This window comes from Chiloscyllium plagiosum, unplaced genomic scaffold (assembly GCF_037043375.1).
Source record: "Chiloscyllium plagiosum isolate Xiang-an unplaced genomic scaffold, Cpla_swu_hap1 HiC_scaffold_9, whole genome shotgun sequence".
Taxonomy (NCBI): domain Eukaryota; kingdom Metazoa; phylum Chordata; class Chondrichthyes; order Orectolobiformes; family Hemiscylliidae; genus Chiloscyllium; species Chiloscyllium plagiosum.
Genome location: NW_028270147.1, coordinates 24,049,438 through 24,077,402, shown reverse-complemented (window position 1 = coordinate 24,077,402; position 27,965 = coordinate 24,049,438). Strand labels below are relative to the sequence as shown.

At 40.5% G+C, this 27,965-nt stretch overlaps 1 protein-coding gene across 3 annotated transcripts in view; it reads right to left on the bottom strand.

The window, feature by feature from the left end:
• The window catches only part of tlcd4a (TLC domain containing 4a), a 59,933-nt gene extending 35,788 nt beyond the window's left edge, over nucleotides 1–24,145 (bottom strand). For 2 of the 3 annotated variants that reach the window (XR_015758115.1, XM_043698861.2), the window contains exons 1-6: nucleotides 23,897–24,145; nucleotides 18,045–18,180; nucleotides 16,529–16,620; nucleotides 10,318–10,479; nucleotides 6,921–7,010; nucleotides 4,810–4,868 (exon numbers count right to left, since the gene is read on the bottom strand). Coding sequence is in view for 2 of the 3 variants with exons in the window: in XM_043698861.2 (XP_043554796.2) it covers nucleotides 4,810–4,868; nucleotides 6,921–7,010; nucleotides 10,318–10,479; nucleotides 16,529–16,533 (316 nt within the window). In the remaining variant the exon portion in view is untranslated. The remainder of the gene's footprint in view (nucleotides 1–4,809; nucleotides 4,869–6,920; nucleotides 7,011–10,317; nucleotides 10,480–16,528; nucleotides 16,621–18,044; nucleotides 18,181–23,896) is intronic. The other variant, XM_043698862.2, reaches the window with a different exon arrangement.
• Between the last annotated feature and the right edge of the window lie 3,820 nt (nucleotides 24,146–27,965).

Here is a 27,965-nt window from a genome sequence, read left to right as displayed (position 1 = left end):
AGAAATTACACTCCATATAAAAGCTAAATGCCTCCTATGTGTAGTTCTCTATGCCCTCCAACAAAGTCCTGTTAATTGGGTGGACCCAAGTGATATCAAAATGTTTCCTTTGCAAGTGCAGTATCAACACAACATTGGCATCAGTGGAACTCCATTCACTCCCAATAAATGGCTTTCCACTGCAAATATAAATAGCAATGGATTAGTTTCTTCTAATATCTGTAATTTTTAGGATATGATTTAAAGAATCAAAATTGTTTAATGCTGCAACAGAGGTCAATGTTACATCATTAGCATGACACCCAATTCTGTATGGTTTATTCAGACTGATAAAACAGACCCTTCTGTCCAACTTTGCCAGCATTTGACCCAAACCTTTCCTATTTATGTACCCATCCAGATTCCTGTTAAATGTTGCAATTGTGTCAGCCTCCATTGATTCTTCTGGCAGCTCATTGCGTACACGCACCACCCTCTGCATGAAAAGGTTGCCCCTCATCTCTCTTTTATAATCTTTCCCCTCTTATCTTAAACCCATGCCCTCTAGTTTTGGAATCCCCTATTCTTGGCTCTTCACCCTATCCGGGCCCCTCATGATTTTATAAACCTTTAACTTCACCCCTCAGCCTCTGACGCTCCAGGGAAAACAGCCCCAGCCTATTCAGCCTCTCCCTATAGCTCCAATATTCCAACCCTGACAACATTCTTGTAAATCTTTTCTGAACGCTATCAAGTTTCACAACATCTTTCCTGTAGCAGGGCGAACTGAACCCAGTATTCCAAAACAGTCACATTTTTCAACAACGACATAAAAAGAGCAAACTACAAATGCTGGAAACCCAACATGGGATATGAACAAAATGTCCTAGTTGAAATAGGACCAGCTTTGAAAAGTTGTTTCATTTGCCATTGATTTCAAGCAACACTAATGTGGTGGTAGATTTGTTAAATCACTCGTTTTTTTGGCTGTTTGCTTGTGTGCATGAAAACTGCTCACTGTCCTGAACTGCCAAGCTTCTATCAACCTATTAACAAGCAATATTTGACACAACATTGCAACAAACAGTAAAATATACATAAATACTTGCAATTATATGGACAGCAAGCAGTAAATTCCTTACATTGAAAGCAGTATTGCTTTAGTTACAGACATGTAACAGTGTTACATCAGTATGTCAGTCATCGACATTTAAATCATCATGGACTGCAATAACATTTCCTTAACCAAATCATTTCATTCACAAAACCCTTTTGGAGCTAAAATGATCATTAAAAAAATTAGCATTGCTTCATTCTTCTCTTCCCTCACTAACCCTGCCTTCATTCAAACATTCCTAAAAGATACAAACAAAAATGCCTATGTTCACAGGACCTCGAACAGAAGAAAAACTGGAGAAAGATTATGGTATCAAGTTATTCTGATTCAGGCATTTTAGCGAAGACAAATACCAAGAAATTTTTCTGTGTCTCCTTCACAGCGGCAATAAGAAAAGGTTTAGTGTAAATCAATTCTAAAATTACAGCATTCAAATTTTGATTTACAGAAATTATGTGGAGGTTGCATAGTGGTAATGTCACTAGACTAGTAACCCAGAGGCCTAAGCTAGTGTTATGGGAAGATGGATTCAAATCCCACGAAGGTAGATAGTGGAATTTAAGATTTGCTGGAAAAGCGCAGCAGGTCAGGCAGCATCTAAGGAGCAGGAGAATCGACGTTTCGGGCATGAGCCCTTCTTCAGGAGCCCTTCTACATGAGCCTTTCTTGTTTCCTGAAGAAGGGCTCATGCCCGAAACATCGATTCTCGATTCGGGCATGAGCCCTTCTTCAGGAGCCCTTCTACATGAGCCTTTCTTGTTTCCTGAAGAAGGGCTCATGCCCGAAACATCGATTCTCGATTCGGGCATGAGCCCTTCTTCAGGAGCCCTTCTACATGAGCCTTTCTTGTTTCCTGAAGAAGGGCTCATGCCCGAAACGTCGATTCTCCTGCTACTTGGATGCTGCCTGACCTGCTGCGCTTTTCCAGCAACACATTTTCAACTCTGATCTCCAGCATCTGCAGTCTTCACTTTCTCCTTGAATTTAAGATTTGGTCAATAAATCTGGAATATCAAATAATGGTAATCGCAGTGGTAACAATCAGAACAACCACCACGGATTATCTGGTTCACAAATGTCCTTTCAGGAGAGAATTCATCTGTCCTTACCTGGTCTAGCTTACAGGTGACTTCAGACCGACAGCAATATGAATCACTCTTAATTGTCCAATGATTAAGCAAGCTACTAAAGGGTAGTTGGGTTTGGGCAACAAATGTGCCAGCAACACCCACATGCCATGAAAGATAAAGGTGAAAAAGCCATTTTTCTAAAACAGAACTCTTAAAAATGGACGAAATTGCATCCTTACAAAAAGATTTAACTGGGGGAAAAAAAAGACTATAGCTTTTATTAAAATATCACTGTGGTTCAGTGGTTCACACTGCTGCCTCACAATGCCAGGACCCGGGTTCAGTTCCTGCCTTGGGCGACTGTCTGTGTGGAGTTTGCACGTTCACCCAGTGTCTGCATGGGTTTCCTCCGGGTGCTCCGGTTTCCTCTCACAGTCCAAAGATGGGCAGGTCAGGTGAACTGGCCATGCTAAATTGCCCATAGTTAGGTGCATTAGTCTGGCATAAATATAGGGAATGGGTCTGGGTGGGTTACTCTTCAGAGGGTCGGTGTGGACTTGTTGGGCCGAAGGGCCTGTTTATACACTGTAGGGAATCTAATCTACATTAATCAAGAAACATTTCAGGTCTGTTAAAAGTAAACCTTAATTTACAGAAGTTGAAAGGATTTTTTGAAGAGTGGTAGTTTTAGTAGCCATAAAACTAGAACAGCAAATGTTGGAAATATACAAGAACAACTACACAAGAAATAGGAGGAGAGCCTGCAGTCCCTCAAACCTACTCCCCCATTGAAAATGACCATTATTCATCTTGGGCTTCAACTTTACTTCCTCCCCACCCCTTGCTCTCTTCTAGCCATTTCCCATCCCCACCACTGCTCCTCATATGCTTCGACTTCCTGAGAGACCAAAGTTCTTCAATCCCAGTCTTGTATGTTCATGACAGAACATCCACAACCGCCTGGTAGATAATTTCAAAGATTTACAACCATTTCAGCCAAGAGATTTCTTTGCATTTCGGTCCAAAATGATTATCTGCTTATCCCAAGGCTGCGTCCATTTTAGATTTCCCCACCAACAGAAGCAATCTCTCAAGCCCCTTGAGAATCTTGTATGTTCCAAGGAGGTCAGCTCTCATTCTTCAAAGTGTTACACAGCTTCTCATCACAGGAGAACTCCCCTTCCGACCAAGAACCAATTCAGTGAACCCCACCAATACTGCCTCCAATCTCATGGAAAAGCAGATTGTAGGAGGAGGGGGCATTTGGCCCTTCAAGACCACTCCATGATTCACCAGGATCGTGGCTAATCCCCTATCTCAACACGATATTCCTCTCTTTTATCCCTATCTCTTGGTGCCTTTTAAATCTGAACATTTATCTAGCTCTTTCTTAATTACTGATCTCAATATTTCCTAAATATGGAGTCCAAAACTACAAAAGATAAATGAAGCCTCATGAATGACTTGCAATGTTGCAGTGAGACTTCTTTATTCAATGCACCAACTTTCTTAGAATAAAAAGAGGCCAATGTCATTTGCCTTCACAATTGCTTGCTGTGTGTTCCTTGTATACACACACACCTGAGTCCCCATGAACACCAACATTTACAAGTTTTACAGCTTTTTTAAAAATTCTAGTTTCTGTTCTGACAACTGAAGTGAATAACTTCACACCACATGCATTATATTCCATCCACCACCTTATTAACCAGTAATTTAACTTGTACATGTCTCTTTGCAGTCTGTATCTCCTCCACCCAGCTTATCTTACCTAGTTTTGTACAATCAGCATATATAGATGTATTACTTCTTGTCTTTTCCAGGACCAGGCATACAACATTCCTTACAACATTCCCCTCATCACAGCCTACCAATTTGAAAATACACAGACAACCAAAGACAGACAGTTTGGACAATTGGGTTATATATCTTTCAACCAGCCTAAAATGTCAGTCATTTGCCCAAATAGAAATCACATTTTTACAAATGCTCATGAAGCATTTTGCATTTTTATGACTGAAATCTTAATCCAGCATCAGCAACACTACATGTTCTTTACAACAAGCCTTGTATTTTCACTGGGATTTTTCAAGGAGAGAAAGAGAACCAAATCAGAAATTTCCATTACACAAATACAGTAGCGCCTCGACTTACAAACTTAATCCGTTCCGGGACCCGATTCGCAAACCGAAATGTTCGCGAACTGAATCAATTTTTCCCATTGTTCGGATAGTGTAAGAATGCTTGGACGGCTGTTCACAGCGCACGCGCCAAAGACTAACTGAATGAGATCACGTGGAGCCTGAGAGCTTTTGCGTTCAACAAGCGCGTAGCAAAGTAAAACAACGAAACCACGTGGTCGCACACGGGCTTTTTGCGTTCGTACCTTGAATTTCGTACGTACGTTGAAGCAAACTTTTACATACAATTCTGTTCGTAAACCGATTAGTTTGTGAACGGGGTCATTCGTATGTCAAAGCGCTACTGTAATACCATCTAAATCTGACCTCATTGTGAATTAGGGCCCCTTGATGTCTTAGCTCCTAACCAAATTCAGATGTTTCTGTAAGTCTAAGCAATTACAAATATTCTGGTTATGAAAAGCATTTGCAAAAGAAAATCCTTCAGATGAAAAGTACTCACCTGAAATGAGGTAGCCTGTAGTTAGACCAACATTTAATTTAACCAGTGTAGGGTCACCCCTGCAAGTAACAAGAAGCTGAAGGTTATATTTTACAAAAAATAAACTGTTTAGTAATGGTACTCTCTGCATGGAATCTTTACACTGCATTAGTTCCTTGCTGAAAGGGCATATGTGCATTTGGGTCAATTGGCAAACATAAATGAAAGTTTTTTGTTCACAGTTTTCACCTCAGCATTTTAATCTCCAAACTAATTATTTGATATTTGAATTGAGACTTGGCAATAATTTTGTGATCATTCAACATTTTGTGTAGTCAAATTAAATGTATCTTCTTTAAAAAAAAATTGACATTTGTCATTAATGCTCAAAATTCAGAAGGAAAAAAATTGTTAATATTTTATATTGAAATCTTTTTTGTCAGCTAAACTAGCATGAAGTAGGAACTACTTAAATGATTTGTGGTTGTTTTGTGTTTGGATCCCTAGCAAGTTTAGATCAAGTTCTATCCTTAAAGGAAAACACCAGAGTAAACTAAAACATCAATGTCTTTTTAAACTGAAAATTAGCTCTCCTTCCTCATACTTATTTGCCAAGTTGGCCTCATTGCTGAGTATTGATATCTTCCAGTTAGTTTTTGACTTTGTCAAGTATTGACATTTTAAATAAAAGCATATACATCAACCTGAAGAATACTGGGAACTTAAGTTACATTATTCATTATTTATTCGATATAATAGGTGGACTACTCAAATCCTCAATTCAACAAAACCATGACTGAATCTTGACTTTAACTCAATTTTGGCTTCATATTTCTGAACGGCTTTGGCTAAAAATCTACTGATAAGTTACAATTCATCATGTTACTGTCTTTGCTCATTAAAGGGATCCATAATATTGCTCTGAAATAATGTGAATGATTTTGTCATGTCCCCTTGATCCAGACCAGCAGAAAACATCTCTCTTCATCTATCCCATTAGTTCTTTTCAAAATCTCAAACCTTCACTTCCCACCCAAAAGCAAACTAAACTTGCATAATTCAGGAAACACCAACCGGATCTGTGTGATGTGTGTTTAGAAACCAACTATTAGAGGCATGGTAACATCCTGGACTCCTGATACAATCTTTATTCTCCTCCTTCCAATGGTAATATGTCCTAAGCAACAGCAACCAGAACTCTCAGTACTTCAGCTATACTCTATTATTAGTTCTTGGCAAAGCTTTCTCCCCTTTATAATTATATTATAATTGTAAATGCCACTGCTCCATTTGCCTTTTTGATTTCACATATATTTTACGTATATTTTAGTACTACATTTTAGATACTAGTTTAGGTTAAATTAGCACTATGGTGTTATGAATGCTGGACTAGACAATGTGGTTATGCTGTAAAATGTATCCTTTAATATCTGATCTGGAATCTATTGAAATACCAAGTGACACGAATCAATCCTGTGGCAGTTTTTATTTTTAACAAAAAAAAAGAGAAACAGACAAAACTGATAAATGCTGTGTGGAGAAGCAAATCAACTGCTATGAACAGCAGAGAAAGACTGTTTCCATGTTTGCAGCCAAGCAGGGTGCTGATATGGTTTCATGGTTTGTTCAAATAAAGACAACAGAAAAACAGGACTTTGAGATTGAAGGAACAAGGAGTTGCTGAGGTGGGCCTTGCAGGTCCAAGTCAGATCTGGTAGTCTCAGGCTGAGTGAAACTAATTTCAAAGGGCTTGGATGTTTTGACCTGACGTGGCCAGGAGAAATAATTAAAGAAACAAATAATTAGTCATTAATATGAAAGTACTCTTTTTTTTAAAAGTTTTGTGTATGTACCTGTTAAGAAATGTCTGACCACATTAGTTTTAAATTTGTTCATTATAGGAGAGATATCAGAACTTGAAATCTTCCTTTTTGCTCACGAGGAGATTCATCACTTTTACAGGGGGATTGTACCAGCACCATCGTTGTAACAGAAGGCATGACGCTGGTAAATTTAGGGACGAAGAAAAATGCAACAATTTCTCAGTGTTTCTTTTAAAGATGCCTCACTTTGCAACACACTTCCAGCCACAGAAATTCAGGAACCAAGCCTAGCTTAAGTAGGTATCTTACCAGATAGGATTGGCATTAACTGCATCATCAAACCACAGCAAATATAGACTCAACAGCCCAACCACCAGTGCATGAAATGTTGACACCACCCTAAAAAATGGAAAAACATAGATTGGGCATGATCAATGCATTCTCTATAGCCTGTCAGCTTAACAGGGAGCATTTTATCTATCATTTACAACAAAATCACATGTACCTTTACCATAAATTCATTCGTAATTTCAGTAAAAGTAGGCCAGGGAGGAATCGTTCCATTTCATTCCGTAGTTAAGACATTTTTGGTCACAGCAGCATTCTTTACAATGAAGTTAAACATAATCAGTGCATAAGTATGTAAGTTAGCTCGCTGAGCTTGATAATCAGTGCATATCATGGGAAACAGGATGTTGAGCTCATGCCTATATTTATGTTTGTGTAAAATAATATAATAATAGAATCCCTACAGTGCAGAAAGATGCCATTTAGCCCATTAAGTGCAAAGAGCTTCCCACCCAGACCCAGCCCTCTACCTTATCCCCGTAACCCCCCATTTCCCATGGCTAATCCACCTGTGTACACAATGGACTATTTAGCATGGCCAATCCACGTAACCTGAAGGAGGAAATTGGAACCCAGTGGAAATCCAAAGAGACACAGGGAGAATATGCAAACTCCACACAGACGGTCACCCAAGGATGGAATCGAACCTGAGTCCTTGGCACTATGAGCTAACCACTGAGGCACTGTGCTGTCCATGCTGCCCACCTATCTTTCTCCTCGACAAACCACTTTTGTGAGTGCTCCCTTTTAGCCCTTCACTCCCTTCTCCTTCATTTATTAAGCCTCCTCCTTATTGTATGAATAGTATCTATTTCAGCCAGAATTTAGCACCTGACACCATGCTCTACACAAAGATATTCCTGTTAAATTATTTATTTGATGTATTAATTGTGATTTAGTATTTTTGTCTCCTTGTTCTGGACTCACCAAGAACAGGCAGCATCCCCATGTCTGCAATTAGAAATATCCCCATTAAGGCGACTCTTACCTCAATTATATACCAATGAAAAAGAACCTACTCAATCTTTTCCCTCAATTCCAGTGACATACAAAATTTAACTCAAAACCTATTACATGTACACCATCTTGGAAATACTTTAATTCTATAAGCTTTACACAAACACCCAAACAAAAATTTAATTTACAAGTCATTGATTTGTCCTAATCGAGAGTGTCGTGCTGAGAAAGCACAGCAGGTCAGGCAGCATTCGAGAAGCAGGAGAATCTACGTTTTGGCCATTAGCCCGATGAAGGGCTTATGCCCAAAACGTCAATTCTTCAGCTCCTCAGATGCTGCCTGACCTGCTGTGTTTTTCCAGCACTACACTCTCAACTCTGACCTCCAGCATCTGCAGTCCTCACTTTCTCCTAATTGAATAGTACTATTTACTAAGCCAAACCAAATCCATTGGTACTTGATCCCTTGCATAGACAAAAAAAAAGCAATATTGGCAAAAGCAGAACATGAGCAATCCCTGACATTGTACCATGAAGATACAATCACCTACTGGTGAGAAACTCAACAATTCAGAGAATAGAAGCCTACTTTTCCAATCAAAGGTTAGAAAATCTAAAAACTCCTTAATCGACTTCTATGACAATCTGTGAAATAAACATCATTAAATTTCTAACTCTGAACATTAAACAGAACACATTCCACAGCACAATCCAGTGCATTCTTCAATCTACTATCTGCACATGAACTTCAGAACATAATCACAGACATGATTTGAGATGAACACCATTTCATAAGATCTACCCCCATTTTTAAAACAATGAGCATCCAGTAAGAAAACCAGTTCTGTTAAAGAATTCTTTTTTCTTTTGTTTATGATGCGTGTCTCTGCCAAATAAACTGGAGTTCCTTGCACTGTCCCACTCCAGATTATTCAGTTAATCTCATTCTGTTTAGAAATGTAATCAGTCAGTAATTAAAAATGGTGCAGTACTGCAGTATTTATGTTCTCAAATAGACAACTGAAAGGTCATGAACTGAAATGGGTGGGAGGAGGGTAAAGCAGCACAGTGGTTAGCACTGCTAATTCACAGTGCCAGGGACCCCTGTTCAATTCCACCCTTGGTATACTGTCCATGTGGGATTTGTATGTTCTCCCTGTGTCTACATGGGTTTCTCCATGAGCTCTGGTTTCTTCCTACAGTCCAAAGATGCACAGGGTTAGGTGATTGACTATGCTAAATTACCCCATAGTGGCCAGACATGTGCAGGCTAGGTGAATTAACCAGGACAGAGGTGGGGTTACAGGACACGATGAGGGGCTGGGTTTGGGTGGGATGCTCTTCAGACGTCAGTGCTGACATGATGGGCCAAGTGGCCTCCTTCTGTACTGTCGGGATTTGTTTTCTTCTATGAAACCGCAGCATAGCAAGTAAGACCAAATTTATTGAATATGATCACTGGTGTGTTAGCACCATTAAAAAGAAAAAATGATGACGGTCAAACTCTTTTGTAGAAGGTAGGAAGCTTTCTGTCTCCTTCAGGGATAGGAGTCTACCAATCTGACACAATCTAACCTACATGTGATTCCACTCCACAGTATATGGTTAACTCTAGGCGCCCTTTGAAACAGACAGGGAAGACACTTGGATGGAATCAAGCCAGGATTGGTATGCTAAACACAGCCTTGTCAGAATAGACTTCATGGCAAAATTCAAAATGTTCAAAGAAAAATAAACTTGCTTGATTTTTATTCTTTACTCATTGTGCTCATTTTAAAGCACAAAAAAGGTTTAATGAAACAGTATCTATTAATATATATTAAGTGATCTAAGCCTGTTTTTAAGAGTATGCCTGATTTTACCATTATGCAACTCCACCTCTATGATTGCAGTTTATTAGACATTCTTTATTATATCTTTAAAGTAATGTACTAAATAAAGTTTTGAAAGAGACATCATTCATCAGAAAATTCTGTCCCATCCCAATAGTTTTCCACTTTTAAAAGATTAAACAATATTAATGAGTGACAGAAAATAAAGTTATGATCAAAGAGTTCTGATACTAATCATTGGGTCATGAGCAAGGAAGCAACTCAAAGAAACCAGTCACCCACCAATGCCATATTCAGGGATCTACAACTGGTCAGAAGCATAGAAGAACTAGCACAGTTAGTGAGCATGTCACTGGATCATTTACCTGGAAACGATGTGCCATGGGAGACTCTCAAAAAAGGCAAAAAAATTTAAATAAGACATTGGTTGATGTTTAATAAAAGAAAACATAATGTTGAGGCTATAATTAGGGAACAACACACTTCACTAAGTTTGCAAATGTGCCTTAGGTTGAACTTATCTATTCATATGCTGTATATTTCCTGCAAATAACCTATAAAGTGAATACCTGGAGTTCCATTCAGTCTTCTGAATGTCAGTCAATGTCTGGTAACTCTTGCAGAAAAATATAGATATCCTTGCACTTAAATAATGGAACATAATTTGAAATATTGTGAAACTAGCTACCGCGACAATCAGCCAATCAAGCGAAGCCATGACGAATGGAACTCTGTAAGAAAATAAAAATAAAAAAAGTTTTCTAAGTAAAATTAGGACAATTTAAAATTTACTTCAATAATCCAATGATACAGAATTTTCTTTCACAGTTCAAAACTAAGTTGCAGCTCAAATCTCTCCGATCGCCCTTTAAGATTAGAAATCAATAGACAGGTAGCAAAGAAAATCCATGATTTTCTAAAAATTCGTGTGGAAGCAAGCGCTACAAAAGCCTTCAGATCTGCAAGCACTGTACCACCATAACCTGAGCAAATGTGCAGCAGAAACCCAGTTTACATTCATAAACCAGGATTGCTAGCCCATCCAGAAATTAAATTTTCCTCTACGGCATTTCTGCCAACTTCAGGGAGTAGTAACTTGTGGAAAGGCAGATACTCTGCTCATTAACTATCACTGACTCTATGAAGGTTTGAGACAAAAAAACTGCAGATGATGGAATCCAAAGTAGATGGACAGGAGGCTGGAAGAACACAGCAAGCCAGGCAGGTGAAGAAGTTGATGTTTCAGGTGTAACCCTTCTTCAGGACTGGGAGTGGGTGTGGGGGAGCTGCAGATAAAGAGGGACGTGGGGGCAGGGTGGTGAAGTGGGGATAGGTGAAGACAGGTAGGGGGTTTGACCTGGTTGGTCAATGGGAGAAATTAATCTGGTTGGTGGCAGGGAGTGGTAGGAGGGGAGAAGCTGGGAAGGGAGTTGGGGGATGGGGAGGGAGGTTGCTGATTCTCTGAACAGTATTAATGGTTTTGCTTTAGTGAATGAAACGAGGCAATCTCCCTAACTCAGCTCTCGATCATTCACAAAAGTTCCAGTTTACTTTGAGTCTCAATATTGGGGTACAGAACTTGTGTTCCAACCACAGTTTCACTTGATTTAATATATCTATGTAATTAGGAGAAAGTGAGGATTGCAGATGCTGGAGACCAGAGTTGAGAAGTGTGATGCTGGAAAAACACAGCAGGCCAGGCAGCATCCGTGGAGCAGGAGAATCGACATTTCGGGCATAATCCCTTCTTCAGAAGCTTATGCCCGAAACGTCAATTCCCCTGCTCCTCGGATGCTGCCTGGCCTGCTGTGTTTTTCCAGCACCACACTATATCTATGTAATTACCAGCTTGCATCTATTGGCACCTTTACCATTCCAAAGAAATATCCAAACAACCTCCCAATGTAGTGTTAGATTTTCATGTATGAGGAAAGACATGGCTAAATAAATGGGACAAAACACTACCAGCTTTCAATTCTGAAAATTGTAACACTGTATTTTGTCAACTAACCCAGAGAGGTTCAAGATCAAGATCAAGTTTTGAATTGCAGGAAGAGAGAATGTCAACAATGTGGCCTTTAAATGTAAACTGCTCTCTAGTGAGTCATGAGTGGGGAGCAGGACTGCCAGCTCATGTTGGTCTGTTGTATGATAGCAGACTGCTGGATCTGAGCTCCAAAGTATGGTTGCTGTTCACAACACTGACTAACTCCCGCTTATTTTTCACAGGCTTAGGCAGCAAGACATGGTCATTCAGCAAGACATGGTCATTCAGCAAGACATGGTCATTCAGCAAGACATGGTCATTCAGCAAGGCATCCTCTGTCAGAGATTCGTGGCATGCATGAGCAGGAGAAGAAACAATGTGGCTTTCTACCAGGTTAAAGCATCCTCACAAAGATACATAGAGTCCAAAACAGGAACAATAAACCAAGAAGTATGAATTAGATTTAGATCATTCACAGAAAGTGGAGCGAAGGAGGGAAAGGAAAGTAGAATTCAGGTGCAAGAGTCAGAAATAAACTTTTTTTGTCCATTTCTAACAACTTAATTCTGAAGAAACAAGATTCTATATTTGCAAAATTAAAGTTTAAGGGCTAGAAATTACATGGCATTAATTATGACATTAATACTACAATAAATTTACCAATACTTGAATACACCAGCTCTAATTTTTCCTTATGTGTTTCATGGGGATATACTGCAACTTCACATCTTTGGTTCAAGGCAAAAAGTCTATTACTGAGGTAGCCATCATGTAGCTTCAGAGGAGTGGGGTACTTTAACCTCAACTTCCGTATGTAAATTGTGTCTACATGTACCCTGGAAGCAGCTGTCAGTTCATTTACTAGTAACAGCAGAGCATTGTTAGCCTCACCATGATACTTTAAAAAAAATCCAGGCTAGTGCATTTTGTTATTGAAGTTAAACAGCTTTGGTGATCATCTGCAGACTAAGCCTTAACTCCCTGAAGCTGATTATGCAAATAGGACAGGTTAGAAGTCAGTAAACTGATTGATGTTTTTTTAAATTTATTATTATTTAGAATACACACTGTGTTGAGGATATCATATGAAAATGCTAATTTGAACTTATTTATAATGTTGCCAGTGGATCCAAAGAAAGGGAATTCATGGAATGCTTACAGGATGGCTTTTTGGAACAGCTTGTCATGGAGCCCACAAGGGAGCAGGCTATTCTGGACCTAGGGCTATGTAATGAACCAGACTTTATAAAAAATCTTAAAGTAAGGGAACACTTAGGAAGCAGCGATCATAATATGGTAGAGTTCAATCTGCAGTTTGAAAGAGAGAAGGCAAAATCAGATGTAATGGTGTTACAGTTAAATAAAGGTAATTACGAGGGCATGAGAGAGGAACTGACGAAAATAGACTGAAAGCAAAGCCTAGCAGGGAAGAGAGTAGAGCAAAAATGGCAGGAGTTTGTGGGTAAAATTGAGGACACTGTACAGAGGTTCATCCCCAAGAAGAGAGAGATTATCCGGGGAGGGATTAGACAGCCATGGCTGACAAAGGAAGTCAAGAAATCTATCAAAGAAAAAGAGAGAGCCTATAAAGTGGCCAAGAGCACTGGGAAATCAGAAGATTGGGAAGGCTACAAAAACAAACAGAGGATAACAAAGAGAGAAATAAGGAAGGAGAGGATCAAATATGAAGGTAGGCTAGCCAGTAATATTAGAAATGATAGTAAAAGTTCTTTCAATACATAAGAAACAAACAACAGGCAAGAGTAGACATTGGGCCACTTCAAACTGATGCTGGAAGTCTAGTGATGGGAGATAAGGAAATAGCAGGAGAACTTAATAAGTACTTTGCGTCAGTCTTCACAGTGGAAGAGATGAGTAATATCCCAACAATTAAAGGGAGTCAGGGGGCTGAGTTGAGTATGGTTGCCATTACAAAAGAGAAAGTGCTAGAAAAGCTAAAAGGTCTTAAAATTGATAAATCTCCTGGCCCTAATGGGTTACATCCGAGAGTTCTGAGGGAGGTGGCTGAGGAAATAGCGGAGGCATTGGTTGAGATCTTTCAAAAGTCACTGGAGTCAGGGAAAGTCCCAGATGATTGGAAGATCACTGTTGTAACCCCCTTGTTCAAGAAAGGATGAAGGCAAAAGATGGAAAATTATAGGCCAATTAACCTAACCTCGGTTGTTGGTAAAATTCCAGAATCCATCATTAAGGATGAGGTTTCTAAATTCTTGGAAGAGCAGGGTCGGATTAGAACAAGTCAACATGGATTTAGTAAGGGGAGGTCGTGCCTGACAAACCTGTTGGAGTTCTTTGAAGAGGTGACAAGTAGGTTAGACCGGGGAAACCCAGTGGATGTGGTCTACCTAGACTTCCAAAAGGCCTTTGATAAGGTGCCACACGGGAGGCTGCTGAGCAAGGTGAGGGCCCATGGTGGTTCGAGGTGAGCTACTGGTATGGATTGAGGATTGGCTGTCTGACAGAAGACAGAGAGTTGGGATAAAAGGTTCTTTTTCGGAATGGCAGCCGGTGACAAGCGGTGTCCCGCAGGGTTCAGTGTTGGGGCCACAGCTGTTCACATTATATATTAATGATCTGGATGAAGGGACTGGGGGCATTATAGCGAAGTTTGCCGATGATACAAAGTTAGGTGGACAGGCAGGTAGTACTGAGGAAGTGGGGAGGCTGCAGAAGGATCTAGACAGTTTGGAGGAGTGGTCCAGGAAATGGCTGATGGAATTCAATGTGAGCAAATGCGAGGTCTTGCACTTTGGAAAAAAGAACAGAAGCATGGATTACTTTCTAAATGGTGAGAAAATTCGTAAAGCCAAAGTACAGAGGGATCTGGGAGTGCTAGTTGAGGATTCTCTAAAGGTAAACATGCAGGTTGAGTCCGTGATTAAGAAAGCGAATGCAATGTTGTCAATTATCTCAAGAGGGTTGGAATATAAAAGCACTGTTGTGCTACTGAGACTTTATAAAGCTCTTGTTAGACCCCATTTGGAGTACTGTGTCCAGTTTTTGGTCCCCACACCTCAGGAAGGACATACTGGCACTGGAGCGTGTCCAGCAGAGATTCACATGGATGATCCCTGGAATTGTAGGTCTAACATATGAGGAACGGCTGAGGATCCTGGGATTGTATTCATTGGAGTTTAGAAGATTAAGGGGAGATCTAATAGAAACTTACAAGATAATACATGGCTTGGAGAGGGTGGACACTAGGAAATTGTTTCCGTTAGACGAGGAGACCAGGACCCGTGGACACAGCCTTAGAATTAGAGGGGGTAAATTCAGAACAGAAATGCGGAGACATTTCTTCAGCCAGAGAGTGGTGGGCTGTGGAATTCATTGCCACAGAGTGCAGTGGAGGCTGGGACGCTAAATGTCTTCAAGGCAGAAATTGATAAATTCTTGATGTCACAAGGAATTAAGGGCTACGGGGAGAATGTGGTTAGTGGAGTTGAAATGCCCATTAGTCATGATTGAATGGCGGAGAGGACTCGATGGGCCGAATGGCCTTACTTCCGCTCCTATGTCTTATGGTCCATGATGTTGTGTGGATATTTTTAAAATTTAAGTATCATTTATTTCTTTCAACACACTTGTCTTCTTGCTTTGAGTCATAAAATTGTTCCAAATCAACTTAGTAGTTGTTGCGTTCTACAGAAACATACAAATACACTATTTCATTCTGCCCTTGCTTATACTGAAACAGTCAAAGGTAATTGCAGTAGTTCTATTCCCCCCAAAAAATGTTCAAATGCCATCTGATCAAACCTGCAAAAGTCCAGAGTCAACAATCCCAGACTCTGCCATCCTTAATGTGACAGCAGGGCGATTGTGCAAGAGGAAATTTCCAGCTAGTGTCAGGCTTGACAGTCCTGCCAGTATTTCCAAAGACATGTCTGCCACAGTGCACAGCAGAAAAACAGTAACATATTTGAAAACCAAATTCAAAAGCAAGTGAAATATTAACTCACTCATTTTCTTTGAATTGCATTTGCATTGTTAAAATTGAAAGCCTCCTCCCAACCTGCTTTAGAATTGACTACACTTCAAAAGTATATTATTGACTGCACAGCATTTGGGACATTCTGAGTTTGTGACAAGCACTATATGAGTACAAATCAAGAACTTGCACTTATCGCAAACTGCACTCGCAAATTTGAATTCCCTTAAACCACAGTTAAGGTTAAAGCATTCAGAAAGTAGACTGACATGCCTCCATATTAGCCTAGTATTACAGTGCATAGTTTATGGATTGGAAGTGTTAGGATCTGTTTGTTGTACATTTTTGATTTCTTCCATATGAGAAAAAGCATCACACGGTCAGATAAAGTCATTCCAGCTAAAATGACAAAGATTTACTGAAAGAAAACAAAAATGATAGGGCAATGTTAGCTGCAAGTATTAATGTAAAATTGAGTGGAGAACGGAATGATTTAGCACCAACTGTAACTGATTTAACTTGTTTAAGTTTGGGGCAATTAGCAGTAATAGTTCAGATTCAAATTATAACATAATGCTGGTCACGAACAGGTTTCTAACAAAGATGATCATACAAAAGGATAGCCACATCGCAATATAATCATCCTGCAAAGTGTCCAGATACTTCTTCATTACGTGAAGCAATTGAGTACCAGGTTTGATTTCGAAAACAAACTGATAATTTTTTAAATTTTCTTTTAAAATTTTCTCATTATCCAACAGTAAAAAATCACACCAATACACTCCTTACTTTGACCAAGCAAATACTTCCATCTGGATTCTTCTCCACGGTTTACACTTACCGCATGATAACTTGACGGCAAAATGACCAATCAAATTAACATTTCTGTTAATCTTGTCCACTATACATCATTTTGCTTGCATCCTATCAAGACTGAAAATAAAAACACTTTTGAAACTCAAACCACCCTTTGCACCATATATAATTTATTTTTACATCATGACTATAGAAAAATCATCTAGTCAGAATTGTTTGCAACTGTTTCAATTGTTCTGAAGTAGAATTTCTGGATCCAAAAAGTTAACTCAGCTTTCTCTCCATAGACATCGCCAAACCTGCTGAGTTTCTCCAGCAATTTCTGTTTTTGTTTTCAACCATTTTCCTTTCCAAAAAACTGCAGGGTAACCGCCTTAGGAGTAAAGGAAAACTTTCCCAGATGCCAAACAGATTTTAGAAGTCAAACATCTTTCGTTATTCATTCATGGAATGTTGGAGAGTCACGGGCTAGACCAGCATTCACTGCCCATGCCTAATTGCTCAGAGGGCAGGTAAGAGTCAACCATATTGCTGTGGGTCTGGAGTCACATGCAGGCCAGACCAGGTAAGGACAACAGATTTCATTTGCACAATATACCAGTGAACTAGATGGAGCTTAATGACAATGGTTATGTGGTCACGATTACGCTTGTCTTTTATTCCAGATGTTTCGTGAATTCAAAATCCATCATCTGCCATCTATCCCCAAAACATTAGCCTGGGGTTCTAGATTTCAAGTCTAAAACATTAGCATTGCTTCTTCTCCGACTTTGAATTTTACAAGTTGTCTAGCATCAGCAAAAATCGTACTGTCCTTTCTGTTCTGACCTAACATGAAATTTTACTTTTAAACATGTCATTGAACACTGGCAAGTAGGACACCACACACTGTGCACAGGCAGAGCTCACCAACACATGTTAATGCACACACGCACATCAGACTGCTTCAGAATCAGGAACTGACATACAACCACTGTAACTCAGCACTTCAAGCCCTTTAATAAAATGCAAAATGATCAGGGTAAAGATCTTTTTTTAAAAAACCCAAGAGGTTCAGCATAGCCCACAACACACCTTCCTGCATCTGTTTCTTAAAATCTGGGACCTCATACTTCTTACATTCAAAATTTAAATTATACTTCAAAAATAATAAGTTAAAAATAAAACTCTGTGTTAAGTCTGAAACTGGATTATGTGCAACATTAGGTGAAATGTACTTACTAATCTGTCAGTTTTCTCTTTCTTTAAAAAAAAGTCACAGAAGTTAAATAAAAATTACCACAAGTAAATGATGAAATGAAGTAGCTCCCTACTTCAATGGGTTAACCAAGCCACAACAGCAAATCTCATGAAAGGCCAAGCACAAGTAAATTATATTGTCAGCTGGACTACCAATCAAGGAGTGCAAATGGTAGGATTTCTAAAGGGGTGGGATCAGTTGGGGGTTATGTGAAGCTAAGAAATCAGAGAATATCTTGAATCTATGCCTCAGACTTGTAACGCCAAAATATAAAAGTTTTATGCAATGGTAAATTTGTTACCTGAGTTGTATGGAGTTGAACAATTATACTGTTATCCTGGGAATTGAGTAAGATGAAATAATCGCGACTTTGAACGTTGCCAGTATCTCTGTTCTGTTTTCTGTATACGTAACCAGCTTCGTGTACACAAGTTAGGCTAAATGAGAAAAATAAGGAAACGGAAGAAGAAAACCTATTTAACAAAGGCAAATTGTCACTAAACTGCAAGTTACAATCATCACAATCCTTTCTGACAAAGTTGTTTAAAACTAAAATTAAGTGCACCAATTTATAAAATTCAGAAAAAGCTTACAGATAGAAAGATGTAAATTCTGTAGATCTCTCCAGATTCAGTTAAAAAAATTCAAACGTAGCTCGAGAAATATATAAGTGAAATTCTTGTTACTCACAACATCTTTCTAGTTATATTCTGCAGACCCAGGTTCAAATTCTGCCACAACAAAAGGTGCAATTTAAATTCAGTAAAAGGATATGGAAGATATAGACTGTAGGGAAATAGATGGTGAAATCTTGCAAAATGTCCAGATTACAGAGGAGGAAGTGCTGGATGTCTTGAAACGGGTAAAGGTGGATAAATCCCCAGGATCTGATCGGGTGTACCCGAGAACTCTGTGGGAAGCTAGAGAAGTGATTGCTGGGCCTCTTGCTGAGATATTTGTATCATCGATACTCACAGGTGAGGTGCTGAAAGACTGCAAGTTGGCAAACATGGTGCCACTGTTTAAGAAGGGCGGTAAGGACAAGCCAGGGAATTGTAGACCGGTGAGCCTGACCTCGGTGGTGGGCAGGTTGTTGGAGGGAATCCTGAGGGACAGTATGTATATGTATTTGGAAAGGCAAGGACTGATTAGGGATAGTCAACATGGCTTTGTGCGTGGGAAATCAAGTCGCACAAACTTGATCAAGTTTTTTGAAGAAGTAACAAAGAAGATTGATGAAGGCAGATCAGTAGATGTGATTTATAAGGACTTTAGTAAGGCGTTCGACAAGGTTCCCCAAGGGAGACTGATTAGCAAGGTTAGATCTCATGGAATACAGGGAGAACTAGCCATTTGGATACAGAACTGGCTCAAAGGTAGAAGACAGAGGGTGGTGGTGGAGGGTTGTTTTCCAGACTGGAGGCCTGTGACCAGTGGAGTGCCACAAGGATCAGCGCTAGGTCCTCTACTTTTTGTCATTTACATAAATGATTTGGATGCGAGCATAAGAGGTACAGTTAGTAAGTTTGCAGATTACACCAAAATTGGAGGCGTAGTGGACAGCGAAGAGGGTCACCTCAGATTACAACAAGATCTTGACCAGATGGGCCAATGGGTGAGAAGTGGCAGATGGAGTTTAATTCAGGTAAATGCAAAGTGCTGCATTTTGGGAAAGCAAATCTTAGCAGGACTTATACACTTAATGGTAAGGTCCTAGGGAGTGTTGCTGAACAAAGAGACCTTGGAGTGCAGGTTCATAGCTCCTTAAAAGTGGAGTCGCAGGTAGATAGAATAGTGAAGGCGGCGTTTGGTATGCTTTCCTTTATTGGTCAGAGTATTGAGTACAGGAGTTGGGAGGTCATGTTGCGGCTGTACCAGACATTGGTTAGGCCACTGTTGGAATATTGTGTGCAATTCTGGTCTCCTTCCTATCGGAAAGATGTTGTGAAACTTGAAAGGGTTCAGAAAAGATTTACAAGGGTGTTGCCAGGGCAATAAATGCTGGCCTAGCCAGCAATGTCCATGTCCCATGAGTGAATAAAAAACATTTGTTTTAACTCCACATGAGTGTGGTCTTTTTAATCTGAGTGCAAACCTCCACATGTGTTTCCATACAGTGAAGCTAAGAGTCTTTTTAACTCCTCTTTGTATTCTCTGCTAGATTCAGGCAGTCTCAAAATCTCAATATTCTAGGAAAGCCAATACCTTGTGTGCAATTCTGGTCTCCTTCCTATTGGAAAGATATTGTGAAACTTGAAAGGGTTCAGAAAAGATTTACAGAGATGTTGTCAGGGTTGGAGGATTTGAGCTATAGGGAGAGGCTGAACAGGCTGGGGCTATTTTCCCTGGAGCGTCGGAGGCTGAGGGGTGACCTTATAGAGGTTTACAAAATTATAAGGGGCATGGATAGGATAAATAGACAAAGTCTTTTCTCTGGGGTCGGGGAGTCCAGAGCTAGAGGGCATAGGTTTAGGGTGAGAAGGGAAAGAGACCTCGGGGTAACTTTTTCACGCAGAGGATGGTACGTGTATGGAATGTGCTGCCAGAGGAAGTGGTGGAGGCTGATACAATTGCAACATTTAAGAGGCATTTGGATGGAAATATGAATAGGAAGGGTTTGGAGGGATATGGGCCGGGTGCTGGCAGGTGGGACTAGATTGGGTTGGGATATCTGGTCGGCATGGATGGGTTGGACCAAAATTTCCATGCTGTATATCTCTATGACTATGACTCTATGGTCTGGAATTAAGAGTCAAACAATGACCATGAAACCATTGTTGATCATCAGAAAAACCCATCTGGTTCACTAATGTCCTTTAAGGAAGGAAACTGCCATCCCTATCTGGTCTGGCCTACATGTGGCTCCAGACCCACAGCAATGTGGTTAACCTAGGGATGGATAATAAATGCTGGCCTAGTCAGAGACATAGGCGAAAGTGAGGACTGCAGATGCTGGAAATCAGAGTTGAGATTAGAGAGGTGCTGGAAAAGCACAGCAGGTCAGGCAGCATCCGAGGAGCAGGAAAATCAAGGTTTCGGGCAAAAGCCCTTCATCACAAATGATGAAGGGTTTTTGCCCGAAATGTTGATTTTCCTGCTCTCGGATGCTGCCTGACCTGCTGTGCTTTTCCAGCAGCACTCTAATGTAATCAGAGACATCCACATCCCATGAGTGAATTTTAAAAAAAGTTAAATCACATCAGCTACACATCATTTAGGCTCCAAACATCTAAAGGCACCTCTCTTCTTTAAAAAAGCACAACAGTAATTCTGAGCCAATTTTGATACAGAATTGTATATCTGAAATATATAGTTTAGTATGACAATATAAATCCTTAAAGTAAAATTAAAGCAAAGCATCTGACCATTCCATCCCAGCTCTAAGCAAATCTCAAGAAAAGGCATACTTAAGGCAGAGTTAGAGAGGTTCTTGATTGTAAAGGGAATCAAGGGTTACAGGGAGAAAGCAGGAGAATAGGGTTGAGAAACTTATCCACCATATTGAATGGTAGAGTAGACTTGATGGGGTGAATGGCCTAATTTCTGCTCCATAGCCCTTTGGCTTTTACTTGCAAAGAAAAAAACGCTGTGTACTGAACTCAAATTTAATTCAAATTAGGGTAAAGTACTTAAATTCTATCCACTTAGCTGAACAACACGGAAGATCCTCCATCTATCTGGCGAGGCTGTATTAGAGTCCTGCTTTCAGAGATCCAATAGAATAGTCTTGTCCCATTTTTAAACTGAGAATCTACCAAGCAACACAGCCCACTAATAACTCTACCAGCATCCCTGCTGAACAGACAAACAGCAAGTTGCAGACTCGTTCAATTGCAGACTAAATCTTGAAGAAAGCCTGTGGCTATTAGTCAGATGAAATATTGCATGATAACAGGGTATGGATGGGTATATGAATTGGAAGGATTTAGAGGGATATGGACCAAATGCTGGCAAATGTGACTACATTAATTTTGGATATCTGGTCAGCATGGACAAGTTGGACCAAAGTGTCTAATTCTTTGTCGTACATCTCTATAACTATTAAGGACGTGATGCCAAAAATATTAAGAAGTGAATTTTCATCAGCCCGCCTATAAGTCATTTTCTTTTTATTCTTTTTCCATTTGATGTTGCAACGTTAACACAAGGAGCATGGCAAACAATTCGAGAATCATTTCTATAACAGTTGTGATGATGTATTGCACCATATAAGAATAACCAACAATATTAGCAACAGATCCTTCCTTTCAGGGAAACATCGGAAATGTGCTTCCAACTCAAAAAATGTATGCAAGGCCACAATGTCTTTCAGCTTGTTCCAGTTTCTTGTTTTTCCTATCTCTGGCAAACAAACTTGCTGAAAATGAAAACTTGGCACGAAGAACTGCAGACACAAGGTTGTACACAATATTGCAGTCCACCATGCCACCAATGCTTAACCTGTAGCAGCTGAACTTAAACATACAACAGATGATGGGATTCATTATGAATAATCACATCCATAGATTGGTGCATTGCACAGTGAACAGGTTCACCACAAACAAGTTGAGTGGCTTCTTATCCAAGCTGGTCTTCACTTTCCCACTCTTAACAGCATAGTGAATCTACCACCACAAGGACTGCAACAGTTGAAGAAGGAAATTCACCCATCACCTTACCAAGGATGAATAAGATTGGGCAATAAATACTGACCTTATCAGTAATTCTCATATCCCATTACCTAATAAAAATCATTCCAAAAGCAATAAAATTGTGTAACAGCAACAGCTGATGCCTTTTTGGTTTACAAATTATAGCAAAACAGTAATGTCAGTCAAGCCAGTGCAGATGAAACAATTAAAACATTCAACTATAATAAAAATACTGTATACTACCTTCCCTAACCTCACATGCAATATATAACACGCAAATGTCTTTTTGGTGTGTTTAAGTGAACTCATTACAATATGGGCACTGGAAAAGTTAATACAACCCTGCTCCTCCGTACTCTGTGTCCATCCCCAGTACAATCTTTTATCTACAATCTAGGTTTTCCTTCGTGCTGACTTCCTGGTTTACTTGTTCTACCACAGGAAGACAAGGAAAAGGGCTATATACTGTAGTCCTGTTCTTAGCCATATGAAAATCTCTTTTTCAAGTATGTACCACCTACCCATGCACCTAGTGTGATGGGATTGTGTCACATCACATTCCCTTTTTACTCAGGAGGTGAGGGGGTTCCCCAAGTGTTACTTTATGGGGAGGAGGGGGGGGGGGGGGGTTGATGCCACATGTCACCTTACCTGGGGGGAGATGGTGAGAGTTCCTAGGTGTCACTTTACCAGAGGGAGTGGAGGGTGGGAGTGAGAGAGGGATCCCAGGTGTCACTTTAGATGATGGGGTGAGGGGTGGAGAAAGAGTGTAATGGTGAGGGAAGGGGTGTCCAAGATGTTTCTTTACCTGGGGGATATGGGGGGGTCCAAGGTGTTACTTTACCTGGGAGATGGGGGGGTCCAAGGTGCTACTTTACCTGGGGGATTGGGGGGGGGTCCAAGGTGTTACTTTACCTGGGGGATTGGGGGGGGGGGGTCCAAGGTGTTACTTTACCTGGGGGATTTGGGGGGGGGGGTCCAAGGTGTTACTTTACCTGGGGGATTTGGGGGGGGGTCCAAGGTGTTACTTTACCTGGGGGATTGGGGGGGGTCCAAGGTGTTACTTTACCTGGGGGATTTTGCGGTGTATGCTTTGGCTCCGGGGAGGAAGAAGCCGCTCTCTCGCCTGCACTGTCCTATTCCGGGCAATACTGAGTGAACGATGCGCCGCCAGTTTGGGGCATCAGATCCGACCACGGGCAAATCCATCCAGCGCAGTCCGAGGCCTGGCCGCCCTCGCCGGGCCCGCATTTACCTCCCTTCCCCTCCCCTCCCCAGCCCGAGCCCGGAGAGCAGACTCGCTTATAATCAACATCATTGCGGTCCCTCTGCCCTTCTCCATCTCCTTCACCTGGTTCCGATAATCCCCCCTCCGTCTTCCAGCTGCTCTTAAAGCTTCCAACCCAAACCTCTGCAATCTGCTTTTCATCACATTGACCCATTTTAAAAACACATCGTATCTTTTCGTTTTAAAAGAAAGGTTTTCCATCTCCCGCCAGCCCGCGAGAACCTCAGTTCTCACCATGTGTCTAACAAGCTGCTCTCTCGTTTTCTTCCTCTTCCTCCTCAAGGCAGCTTTTCTCTTCCTTTCAGTATCAGGATTCCTGCCTTTCCTTCAACGACAAGTCACTTCGACCGAATTCCTTCTGCTCTGACCAAACACAAACTGTTTCGAACCTCCTCCAATCAACTTCACTCCTTCATCCCATCCCCCTCAAGCACAGTTTCATTGAGGAGGGTGCATTCAGAGGCTGGGTGGAGATTTCAAATGCACAAACTATTTTCAGATCTGCAGGCAGAGTGGTTCACGCTGCGCTTCCAAAAGCCAACAGTTTCCCTTGTCTTAGGACAGGAAAAGAAGAGGTAAAATCCCAATGGTCTGGATGCACAGGGAGGCATTGGGTAGGGAATCCTGGTGAGTTTTTTTTTAAAGGATGAGGGTTAGAATGAATTATTCTGATGAAAGTCCAGGAATTGTCTTTTATCTTTCCTGAAACTAATGGATGTTTTGAGTTGTATAAAACACTTTATGAGATCATTTTTAAAGTGCTCAAAACTGAATCTTAAATTCTCGTACATTTAAAAACACAGGCGACTCCTCCTCTCTGAGGTATGATGGAAAACTAAATGGAAATGATTCAGCATTCCTACTCAAAATGTTCAGTCATGTTCAATTTGAACAGTTGTTACGCAAGCCTGACTTTTCCAGTCAATGATGAAGCAATTGCCTGACCTCAAAATAGCTGTCCACAAATCTAGTGCTCATCGTGGAATTATATTTCCTTCTACCAACCATTATTTACTGTAAATAATGGGATGGCATGCTGGCTCAGTGGTTAGCAGTGCCACCTCACAGCACCAGGGACCCAGGTTCAATTCCTGCCTTGGGTGACTGTCTGTGTGGAGTTTGCACATTTTCCCTGTGTTTGCGTGGGTTTCCTCCCACAATCCAAAGATGTGCAGGTCAGATGAAATGGCTATGCTAAATTGCTCATAGTGATAGGTGCATTAGTCAGGGGTAAATATAGGGTAGGGGAATGGGTCTGAGTGGGTTTCTTCTTTGAAGAGCCGTGTGGACTTTTTGGGCTAATGGGCCTGTTTCCACACTGTAGGAATTCTAATCTAAATCTGGTACCAAGTCAAGGAGCTGTCATACTGACCTTATTGAGGTGCTCAAAATTATGATTAATTTTGACAGGGTAAAGAAGAATCTCTTGTTTCCACTGGTCAGTAACTAGTGGGTATAATTTGAAGATTGTCAGCAAGAGAGCTAAAAGTGAAATGAAAAGAAACTTCTCTATTCAAACTCTGTGTGGCGAAGAGGTGGGGATGGATTCCACATGAAGTTTCAAAAAAGAACTGGATATATGATTGAAAGTGATGAATTTAGAGGGCTACGACATAGGGTTCAATAATGGGGCTAGATGGTAAGTTCTTTCAGGAGCTTGTATGGACATGATGGGCTGAATAGCCTCCTTCTATATTGTAAAATTCTTTGATTCTTAGCATCTAGTAGCGGTGGTGTCAAACAACCAGTCCTCCTCAAGTTTTTACATAGAAAACCAGCAATGTTAAAAAAAATATTTCATTTTCAATTTAAACATTCAGTGAGAAAAATAAAACTAATTATGTTTTGATTAAGTTGGGAGCAAAAAATACATTGTTAACAAATTATTTTTAAAATGTGGGTTTTTTATATCACAATGGAGAAATTTGACGTTCCACTCAAGGGCAATAATTTTTACATTAATGATCTGGATGAAGGAACTGAGGGCATTCTTACTAAGTTTGCAGATGATACAAAGATAGGTAGAGGGGCAGGTAGCATTGAGGAAACAGGGAGGCTGCAGAAAGATTTAGACAGGTTAGAAGAGTGGCAGATGAAATACAGCATGGGAAAGTGTGAGGTCACACACTTTGGTAGAAAGAGGCATGGACTATTTCCTAAATGGGGAAAAAATTCAAAAATCGGAAGTGCAAAGGGACTTGGGAGTCCTAGTCCAGGATTCTCTTAAGGTAAACTTGCAGGTTGAGTTTGTAGTTAGGAAAGCAAATACAATGCTGTCAATCATCTTGAGAGGACTAGATTATAAAAGCAGGGATGCACTTCTGAGGCTTTATAAGGCTCTGGTCAGATGACATTTATAGTATTGTGAGGAATTTTGGGCCCCAAAACTCAGAAAAGATGTATTGGGCCCTTGAGTGAGTCCAGAGGAGGTTCACTAGAATGATCCCAGGAATGAAAAGCTTAACAGATGAAGAACGTTTGAGGGCTCTAGGACAATTCTCAATATTTAGAAGGAGTACTAAACAGCCTGGACAGAGCAGAAGTTAGGAAGATGTTTCCATTGGTAGGAGAGACTAGGACCCAAGGGCACAGCCTGAGAGCAAAGGGAAGACCTTTTAGAATGGAGATAAGGAAAAACATTCTTTAGCCAGAGAGTGGTGAATCTATAGAATTCATTGCCGCAGAAGGCTATGGAGGCCAGGTCATTGAGTATATTTAAAACAGAGATAGATAAGTTCTTGATTGTCAAAGGAATCAAAGGTTACAAGGAGAAAGTGGGAAAATGGGGTTGAAAAGCCTATCAGACATGGTTGAATAGCAGAACAAACTTGATGTGCTGAATGGCCTAATTTCTGCTCCTATGTTTTCTGGTCTTCTCAAAACAAGAATTAGCTGGAGTTAGAATATCATAAAGGAAGCCAGATACACGTTTCAAGGATTTTTCCCTGGAGGTTTAACAGCATTAAGAGCAGATTGTCCCAACAATCAATTGATTTCTTATTGATTGTTATCTGTGTTAGGGAGGGGAACATTCACAATATGCTAGAAAAAAGTGGAGAATCATTAACCCAAATTCATTGACTTCCTCATTATTCTGTACATTTGGTCTCCTGAGTGAAGGGTTGGAGGATTTGAACTAGAGGGAAAGGCTGAATAAAATGGGGCTATTTTCCCTGGAGCATCAGAGGCTGAGGGATGACCTTATCAAGGTTTATAAAATCATGAGTGGCATGGATAGGGTAAGTAGACAAGATCTTTTCCCTGGGGTGGTGGAGTCCAGAACTAGAGGGCATAGGTTTAGGGTGAGAGGAGAAAGATATAAAAGGGAACTAAGGGGCAACATTTTCATGCAGAAGGTGGTGCATGTATGGAATGAACTGCCAGAGGAAGTGGTGGAGGCTAGTACAATTACAAAATTTAAAAGGCATCTGGATGGGTATAAGAATTGGAAGGGTTTCGAGGGATATGGGCTGAGTGCTGGCAAATGAGACTAGATTAATTTAGGATATCTGGTTGGCATGGACGAGTTGGACTGAAGGATCTGTTTCTGTGCTGTGCATTTCTATGACTCTAAGTAACAACAACGAATGCTAGCAGTTTTGCCACCATTAAAATCCAGGCCTAAAAATGCTCAAGTTTCATCATTGCCTTCAGCTTACAATGATATTCCACTCTCCTTCCTTGATCAAAAGTATTCTGGATTCTCAGGATGCTTGACAGGGTTGATAGTGAGAAGGTGTTTCCCCTTTGGGAATTTCTAGAACCAGAGGACATCTGAGAGTAAGGCATTACCCTCTTCAAACAGAGATGAGGAGGATTTCTTTCTCTCAGAATGTAGTCAACCTGTGAAATTGCAGAGGACTGTCAGGGCAGGGTTGTTCAGTTTCATTCAAGGCTGAGGTAGATTTCTAATCAGTAATGGAATCAAGGGTTATGTGGATAAGGCAGATTGATGCACAAGAAACCTAGCATCCCTTTGTGTTTTCACAATCTTTCTCCTTTTAAGAATAGAATTTCTACTCTTCCTGCCAGAGTGTATAATCTCACATTATGTTCCGTCTGCCTCATTTTGTCCACTCAGTTAACCTGACTACATTCTCTTTCTCATCTCTTTATTTCACCCTCAGTACTTGCCTTCCCACGTATTTTTGTGTCACGTGCAAACATGATGATAGTAAATGCATTTCTGTCATCTATGTCAATAATATAAATTGGAAATAATTGTGCACCCAGCATTGGCCCCTGTGGCACTCCACTAGTTATAGTTGCCCCTCCTTTAGCCCAACTATTTGTTTTCTATTCA